Raw genomic sequence first — 9,551 nt, 5'->3', positions numbered from 1 at the left:
GTCCTCCCCCATGGACACCCTGTCATGTTGTTGTTTCTCTTCACGCCCAACAGATGGCTCCAACCACTGTCCTCCACTCACGCGATATGTTACAAAAATCACGCGATAGTTGAGTACTTGTTTAGAATTCCCGAAAGATGGCGGCGCCTCCAGATGAGGCTAGCCTGCAGTCTCGCATCAGTAAGTCATCATACATTATGATATCCCATTAACGTTTGAACGTCAAGCGACAGGCGATACTCTGTTAAGAAATATAGATGAGAAATTGTCAGTTTGAACTTTCCGCTGTCGGTCACAGCGCTCTCCCCAGGGAATAGATTTATTTTTTTGCGAGTGTCATCAAATCAAAAAGTGCAGTTGGTGACGAGGAACGAAACTCATTCAGATAATGTGTCACTTTTGTTGTAATGTGCTCATATGCGCTCTCACTGTGTTACTGCTGATAGTTTGAAGTTAGTGATGATACATGAACATGGTATTTGAATTAAAAACACACAGGAATGTCCAGCTGAGTGCTAATCACATCGACTAGCTAGTTTAGCTGCTGACTGCTGACCAGAAGGACTAAGTCAAGCCACTTGAACGAAAGCTAAACCGAAACCTTGAAGTACTTCTTGTGCTACACCGCCACATTTTCTGCAAACATGAGAAAGCTGTCTTCCTCTGCTCGAAACCACACAACTCATTACATATTGTAAACAACCAGAGCTTACAGCTGCAGATAGAGACTCACAGGCGTAATATAGGACTTGAGATTTAACATTAATCTTTTGCTCTTGTGAGTGTGCGAAGACATCACAAATCTTTACAGAATAAACCGATTAAAGAATAATAGGAGACTCGTGTGTTTTGTTGTTGCTTAATGTAAGGTCAGAAATAAATTTTCCTTTTACACAGACAAGGCCACCAACCCCCTGAATAAGGAGACTGACTGGGACTGTATCAAGGGTTTTTGTGATCAGCTCAACAATGAACCAGAAGGGTGAGGAAATGATGAAGAATGTAATGATGATGTAGATGATGAAGAAACATTTTAGAGTAGCTATTCTCACTGTCAATATAAAGGAAACGTGTAACTGATCAGCACTATGCTTGTGTTTGATGTACACAAATTGCTTTCATGCAGTTTAACAGCTTTTACAGCTGTACAGGATTTGCTTGGTAGAAAACATCCTATGAGCTGTGAAATATGTCGTAACAGCATGAAGCATGTCTGACCATTCTCATGGTTTTTTTTGAATGTCAAGGGTTTTGCCTCACGTGTTGCTAAATCATCTCTGTATGTTTGTAAAAAGTGGTTTTTTTGGCATATTTCAAATTCACTTCATGCATTATTCTTGGCTTCTTTTTATGTCTGTCAGTAAATTTAAGGTCACAGTTTGTTTTTATTGGTCAGTCCCCAGCTTGCAACCAGACTTCTGGCCCACAAAATCCAGTCTCCTCAGGAGTGGGAGGCTATGCAGGCGCTTATGGTAAGAGATTGCCCAAGATCATTTTTCATCAAAACTTGTATGTTATGTGGCTAACAAGTGCAAAGGCCTGCAAAAGACCACATTAAATTCCAAGTGTCATTATTTTAACAATTTAGGGTTTTTTTTGTGAAGGCTTGTCTGTAAAAAGGTTAAACCAACAACCTTTGAAAAATTCCCAGGTTCTTGAGACGTGCATGAAGAACTGCGGAAAGAGGTTTCACAATGAAGTGGGAAAATTCCGCTTTCTTAATGAGCTCATAAAGGTGGTCTCACCCAAGGTAATAATTCCTGTTTTCTATGCTGTCAAACCAGTTTGACTGCCACTGTATGTCTGTAATACTGTAGTTCTTTTTTTGTAGTGTTTTTTAACTAGTGGAAATAGCATTTTAGTGGCTGTAGAAACTTTAAGAGGATAGTTGAAAGTCAACTGTCAGTGTATGAATCTGCCTTCATAGCTCAGGCTGTGGCAGCTAATGATATCCAGTTTGTAGTAATACCCTGTGATCTTCAACACACGACATAGTTCTAACAAGCATTAAAAACACACATGTTGTATTTAAGCTGCCAGTTTGTTTTAATACAGCCAAATCTCTGACCACAAGACTGTCCACCTAAACTAATGTCTGCACATCAGTATAATTACATTTATGTAATTTGTGACAATTAAATCACTTTCTCTTTCAAATATTTGATTGAAGATGATGAAGATGTCAAAGAATTACAGTATTTATCATTCTTTACTTAACAAATACCTGAAATATTACTTTCTTTAACCATGTTTAATCTCCTGTCCTCTTCAGTACTTGGGTACTCGGGCTCCAGAGCCAGTGAAGAAGAAGGTTTTGGAAATGATGTTCAGTTGGACAGTGAGAATGCCAGAAGAGACCAAGATAGCGGACGCCTATCAGATGCTGAAAAAACAGGGTGAGTGCTCCGTCCTATGAGGACATGAGTAACCGACAAGACAAAGGACTTTAACAAGTTCTTAAGCTTGAAGGTTACTAATTATCTTAATAGTTAGACATCTATGGTGTGTTACTCCATACAGAGTGGTTTGTGCTTGTGTTTTTTAGTTCCCCGTACCCCACTTATGTGTTTTGTGGTTCCCTATGTTTTCCTTGTTTTAACAAATAGTGTTTTGTACAAGTTTGTATCAGTTCTTCTTTTTCTGGTGATGATGAGTCACAAGCATGAGACTTGATGAGAGTCCTTAGTCATTCTTAGTTGAATGCAGTGTAATCTTAACAGTTGAGTTTCCACCAAAGTTACAGTTATCTTGAGTTCCTTTGGTAGAGTCGTACTCATGCAGGGTTGCGTACTGTATGAGCAGTGCCCATTTGTGCCACATTGATTATTTCTTTCTGTAAAGATTTAAAGTAATCCGAAATCTTTGAAATATTGGATTTTTCTGACTGCAGTTTGCATTAAATGACAGGTGAACAATTTTGCAAGTCTGTCTTAAAACAGTCATGTGACTATATGTCTTTTAATCTATGAGAAGTCTCAAGTACAGTGTTATAGCTCCAGTATCACCAGTATCTTACGTCATTGGACAGTACTCCATGTGCCCTAAAATGTGACTGTTCTTTACCAGGCGGAGGTGACCTAGATGCTGTGAGTAAGATCTACGTAGTGTGCTGTTGGCAGACAGTGTATTCATATAAGGTTAATAGGTGTCCTTGTACCCTTCCAGGCATTGTCAAGCAGGATCCTGTGCTTCCTGATGACAAGCCCCTCCCGCCACCTCCACCCAGAACCACAAGTGCCATCTTTGAGGATGAGGAGAAATCCAAAGTATGTAGTATGAGTGATGACGAAGTGCCAACCACCTTGAAAAGACGTCCAAAAGGACATAGTTGTATATTTTATCACTGTCATGTCAGTGATTTTAAAAAAAAAAATTAAAAAAATCTTTTATTGAAGTGAAACTCGTGGGAAAATCATTAAACAGTTTACAAAAATTCTCTTCCTCTTGTCTTTCCTCTTCCCTCTTGTGTCCTATCCTGTTTTTGTAGATGCTTTCTCGCTTATTGAACAGCACTCAACCTGAAGATCTAAGAGCAGCAAACAAGCTAATTAAGGAAATGGTTCAGGAGGTGAGTCATCGGCTTTGTTTTTACCCCAGGTGGTGTACAGTATGTGGTCTCACGTGCAGCTGTATTTGTGCTTGCCTATCATTGTGCAGAAACACCCAACTTACTTTCACCAATTGAGATATTTATTGTCTTTCACTGTAAAAGGCCTTTATCACCATTATATTTTCCTCGTATGGTGTCACTTTGGTCATAATCACATTGATGAACAAATTTAGTCAGGAAATAGTGCAAAAGTGCTGCAATTTTGGGATTTATAAAGGTTTTTATTGATCCGGGGCAATGTGTGAAATCCTGTCATTGTTTTTCCTAGGACCAAAAGCGAGTGGAGAAAGTCTCAAAGCGGGTGAACGCCATCCAGGAGGTGAAGGAGAGCGTGAGCCTGCTGAGCCAGCTGCTAGAAGGCTACAGCAGAGAGAGCTGCTCCCAGAGCAACCAGGAGCTTATTAAGGTCATCACAGCTCAGCACATTAAAACAAGCTTCAGCTACACGTTTACACTCCTGCTGGTAACACTCAGTAGAGGTGTTTTAAACATGTGTCTGTTTACAGGATCTTTACCAGCGCTGTGAAAAGATGAGGCCTACACTATTCCGATTAGCTAGTGATACAGAGGATAACGATGAAGCCTTAGGTAAGTTCGCTCATAATAAAAGGCAGAACAAAGCTCTCATTAAATCTTTTCCTCTTATGGTGTCAGCCTGACTCTAATGCAGGAGACTGGAAAACCCCTTTGGTGTTGCTAATACGTCTGTTTCCTGCTTACAGCGGATATCTTACAGGCCAATGACAGTTTGACGCAGGTCATCAACCTGTACAGACAGCTGGTAAAGGGGGAGGAGGTGACAAGTGATGGCATAACCATGTCCTCACAACAAGGTATGTCCACGCATTTGTGTTTTCAAGGTCATCAGTGCTTAATAATCTTTATTATTTTACAAATTCAAACATTTCTGTAGACCAAGATCACAGATGGGTATTCTCTGTTCACATCAGGCAGCAGTAGTTCAGCACTTGTTGACCTGGCAGGGCTTAACGCATCAGCCAACACAGCACCGTCCAATCCAGAGCCCTCCAGCCTACAGATCCTGACTCAGAATATGGGCATCAGCCTCTTGGATGATGAACTCATGTCACTGGGTAAGCACAAAAAAGCTCATCTGGCTTGTAAACACAGAATTAGATTACTGATCTAATGTTTTCAAGAAGCCCAGAAAAGGTTATATCAGCAGTTAAAGCACAGATCTGTGTGCGCAGCACAGTTTTGCCTTTTTTCCATTGCTAGGTTGTAGCCCTCCTGTTTCCTGTGCCTGGCTAAAACCCAGCATCTGCAGAGACAAGCCACACCTGGCTAGACCACAACAAAGCCAGACACATTCACAGCCTTCCTAGATTTAGTCAAACCTGTCACAACAGATCTTAGCAACAAATAGTTTTTGATTTTAATATTAACTAGTAATAACCACCAATTAACCTTTGTTGTTTCTGCTCTTTTAGGACTGAATGTAACTGAAAACTGTGATCCTCAGAACACTTTCCAGGTGGGACTTGTAAGATAATAGTGCACACACTCACATTAAAGTCACTTTGAGTAGAATCTGAAAGTTTCCGAATTTGCAATACTTTTAGACGCAAAAACTGTTACAAAAACACAAATTCGACACAGTGGCTTTAATACTGACAATGATATTATTTTCGGTCATCTCTTCCATCATACAGTCACGACATGCAAACTTTAACCCTTTGTTTGTTCTCCCAGTCCTCTGAGGGCACAGAATCATACACTTCATCAGTCTCAGCCGCAGTGTTGCTGCCGGCTGTGGCCCAAACTCTGCAGGCCCCACCAGTAGGGGGACCCACAGCTGCTCCCAAAGCCATGGATGAGCTAGACTTGCTGGGGAAGACGTTGTTACAGCAGTCCCTCCCTCCAGAGAGCCAGCAGGTCAAATGGTAAGATCAATCTCAGGGTTTATAAGGGACAAAAAACAAGAGACAAAATTAAAGCGTTTTTAATCTCTAGGTTCTTTCCTAATGGAAGTCTGTTTTTTGTAGTGCTAGGAATTGACAGAACTATCATGTAATTCTAATGAAGATCCATATTTTTCTCATACTTTAATGCTCCTGATCACTTTCCCGTTGTTACTCTTACATGCAGGGATAAACTCCAACCTCAGTCAAGAGTCCCCTTACGAGATCTCCAGACAAAGTCCAGCACCAATTCTAGACCTGCTGCTACTCCATCCACATCCTCCTCCGGGCCGACATCCAGCCTGGCTGCGCATTATGAACAGCCTGACTCTCTCCTCTCCAATCCCGGTCTCACAGCTGCTGAGAAATGCTCGTTACCTGCTGCTGACCTCCACAACAACATCTCTCTAGCTGACGTTACAGTGCCTCTGGAATTAATCAAACCAAGTAAGCAGAAGTCAATCAGGGCAGTCACTCTGGGTGTGTAAATAAGTGTAACAAAATGTCATTTTTAAAGTTAAAAAAGTCACTTTCTCTTCATCATGTTCTGTTGTTTTGTTTTTGTCTGCATATGTGTTTCAGGTAGTTTGTTACCAGTGACTGTATTTGACAAACACAGCCTCCGGGTTTTGTTCACGTTTGCCCGTGACTGTCCACCATCACGGCCTGACATTCTGGTTGTTATCATCTCCATGCTGTCCTCAGCCCCCATTCCTGTCACCAACATCCGCTTTCAGGCAGCTGTACCCAAGGTAGGTTCATGATGACAGACGCACCTAGCGGTCAAAGATACCATCACGTACCTGAAGGGTTTCCAGTCCAGTCAACAAATATTTGACTTTTCCAAATGAGCCTCTGCCTACTCTGTTTATCTCAGTATTAGAGTGTCATGTCTAAACATTCAATCAGGTGGAAACCATATCTGTTGACTAACTGATTAATTGTGGATATCACTTGTTAATGTGGTTTTCATGTGTGTGGTTGTCTACGTTGCCTAGGTGATGAAAGTGAAGCTGCAGCCTCCCTCTACTACTGAGCTTCCAGCCTTTAACCCCATCCTGCCTCCAGCCACCATCACACAGATTCTGCTATTGGCTAACCCTCATAAGGTACTCTGTCACATGACCACTCCCAGTATCATATGACCTGCCTGTCAGAGTAGGGCTCAGTTCAGGACAGTTGTTGTTTTTTTACTACAGTTCCATGAATGTCTTTGACAATAGTGGATGAAGGGATTTAAGGAAACCATAGAAACACATAAGATGGATAATAATCAAATCTGGGGGTCAAGAGTGCCTGTTGATTTCTTGCTGGCATGAACAGTTTTGGTATCGCTTGTTCCAGCTTTTTATTGAAGCTACGACATATGATTTTTACACTGAGTGAAATATTCAAACCCAAGACTCCATGTTGTTCATGGCTGCACCTTCATTTGGAAATATTGTAGATGCCTTGTGCATCATTTTAAACATATTTCCCCAAAATTCAGATAAACATGTTTGATAACATGTTTGTCTGTAAACTTATGGATCTCCAGTAAAATTTAAAATGAAATCTGCTGCACAGCATGAGTTTGTCATGACTCATTACAGTTTTTAATGACTCTAATGAGTTTTCAATGCTGTTGCTTTTTCATTAAAGACACTGAAATAAATAAATACATTGCATCTAATTAAATGAGCACTTGACATATACCAGCTCTATGTCATCAGTGCATGTTATACACACCGATAAACCTCTAATGACCTTATAAATTAAGCATCAACTGAGAATCACCCACCACTTGTGATGTAACATTGTACTGACACTTGTTTCTTGTGTTTCAGGAAAAAGTGCGTTTGCGATACAAGATCACGTTCAACCTTGGGGACAAATCTCATGATGAATCTGGTGATGTGGACCAGTTCCCACCTCCAAACACCTGGGGGAACCTTTAATGAGGAGGAACCACCCTCCCGTCATCTGATCTGCTGCTTCCTTTTAGATTTAGGTTGAAGTTGTCCGTTATCGCTGGCTGAGGCAAGACGGCCTCATGACACTTCAGTGGTTTCATACTCTGGCTTGGTGATACAAACTGACATGAGACCAGTTGTGGGAAACAGCTTCTACCTTGTGCCTTCCTGTCCTTATCTGATCATCTCCATGTTCCTGTGTTTTGTAGCTACCTTTTCTTCTTCCAGCCAGTCCAACGTGGTGATATAAAGCAAACTGGCAAAAACATTGATTCATTGCAGTGACTTTTGGGAAAACAGGTTGAGCCTTTTAGAAACCGAATGTGTGCATTTGGCTGATTTACATACTGTTTAACATTCTTCTTAAATGTCTTATGTGGATTACATTTAGAAGACATAATTTCTGTTTTTACAATCACTCAAACAAAAGCAAGTGTCATATACACACAGAGTCGTATACAACAGCCAAAAACCCAATGTGTTTAATTTAGGAGATGCAATAGACGGTATTTTACTTGATTAATCTGTATTGAAAGTCATTTCCTATCACATGATAATCAGTTTCAGAGCTGCTGTTCAAGAAAGAGGTGCAACAGTGAATTTAACAGTTAAATGGTATCATGCTTAACTTACTAGCAAACCAGTTAAATGTACTGTGATTTAGTCAAACACAGATCTGCATAAGGAAATGATGAATCTAAATGTATTCATGAGAATCAAATTGGCGTATCTAAGGAGCCGACCAACATAACGATTTGGTTTTATCATTTGTGTTTTGGCATAATTCCAGTTGTGTTGTGTGTGTCTAAGATGTGACATTAGGGCTTTTTCACAGCAGATGTTTTGATTTGTCATAGAGGGAAAAGCACAGGTGTCACTAATAACATTAACAAACGCTCTGTTCTATTAATTAAGCTGTAACAGCGTGACAGTGAGGCAGCATGTACTACTCCAGGACTCTGATACTGAAGCAGCTTAATGGAATTCAGCATTCATTAATTTTATCATTGACACCTGTGCTTTTCCTACTATGATGTGTCAGAATGTGTTCAGTATAAAAGGCAAATGAAGGAAGGGCACTAAATCTCTGCCCCTTTACAAATGCTGATTTCTTTTTTCTCTTTTTATTGTTTATTATTCTTTTTTTTTTTTCAAAAGATTTGTAACACTTTTCTACATTATGTTTCACTCAGGATTATGATTTATTTTACACAACGTGAACTATCATGCACTTATTTTGTTTAAATTTTGCACATGAGACATTCCCTTTCATAGTATGTTTGTCTTTTCTCATTTGCTGCCTTTCTGCTGTCGATTGACCCAAAGAGTGGACCAGAAGTCCTCAGTTGACATTGCTGACATCCGATTTGATTCTACCACATGTGCCTGAGATGAAACTCTTAATTTCCTTTTGCTTTGTACATATACTGTATGTATACAAATGACCTAATCTTTTTTTTCTGCTTTAATATGTTCATGTCCTTATCAGAAAAGACTTTGTGAAACAAATGATGCATCAAATGATGGAATAACTGTAAAAATCCATGTTCATTGAGTTAATCTGGAGCACGGGTCTATGATCACTTCTTAAATTATACAGACTAAAATAAAGGAATTGGAGGCAGACTGAGCCACGTGAGCAGTGCCATTGTGTAACTACAGTAGGGATAAAGCTGGAGAACCAGTGATATTAAGTTTTAAATAGCATGAGGGATCAATTTAAGAATGATCCACTGAGTAATATTGATTCAGTTATACATCTACTTGAAAGCAAGTGTTAAATATGTGGTACATAAACCTACGTCAATAAACAGTCATCAGACAGAACCATTAACCATTCTGATAGACTGTTTAGTACATACTATAAATCAGCTATTTCAGTTCTGTAGAGACTTAAGATTTATTTATTTATGGAAACATTTACATCACTAACTTGTCAGGATTGGCAGGAGGAAAGAAAGCAATCATGAGACAAAAAAAAAAAAAAATCCTTCGGTCCTTCCTGGCCCAAGCAGATTGTAAATGAATGAATGTTCCCATGATTCACTGTAAATTATGCATTGAGCA

General features: G+C 39.8%; 1 protein-coding gene across 1 annotated transcript; it reads left to right on the top strand.

Annotated features, from left to right (window-relative positions):
- The first annotated feature begins 1 nt into the window (after window position 1).
- On the top strand, window positions 2-9,114 carry LOC137178826 (ADP-ribosylation factor-binding protein GGA1-like). Its single transcript, XM_067584022.1, has 17 exons — window positions 2-180; window positions 898-982; window positions 1,397-1,472; window positions 1,652-1,750; window positions 2,273-2,396; window positions 3,166-3,266; window positions 3,488-3,568; window positions 3,879-4,016; window positions 4,117-4,198; window positions 4,333-4,443; window positions 4,561-4,704; window positions 5,062-5,105; window positions 5,324-5,514; window positions 5,720-5,979; window positions 6,115-6,284; window positions 6,531-6,641; window positions 7,359-9,114. The coding sequence occupies exons 1-17, from the start codon at window positions 138-140 to the stop codon at window positions 7,467-7,469; spliced, it is 1,971 nt and encodes a 656-aa protein (XP_067440123.1). The 5' UTR covers window positions 2-137; the 3' UTR covers window positions 7,470-9,114.
- The last annotated feature ends 437 nt before the right edge of the window (window positions 9,115-9,551 follow it).

Source organism: Thunnus thynnus, chromosome 3, assembly GCF_963924715.1.
Source record: "Thunnus thynnus chromosome 3, fThuThy2.1, whole genome shotgun sequence".
In the NCBI taxonomy this organism is placed as follows: Eukaryota; Metazoa; Chordata; class Actinopteri; order Scombriformes; family Scombridae; genus Thunnus; species Thunnus thynnus.
Note: the sequence above shows the minus strand (reverse complement) of the source record. Positions and strands in the feature narration are given on the sequence as shown.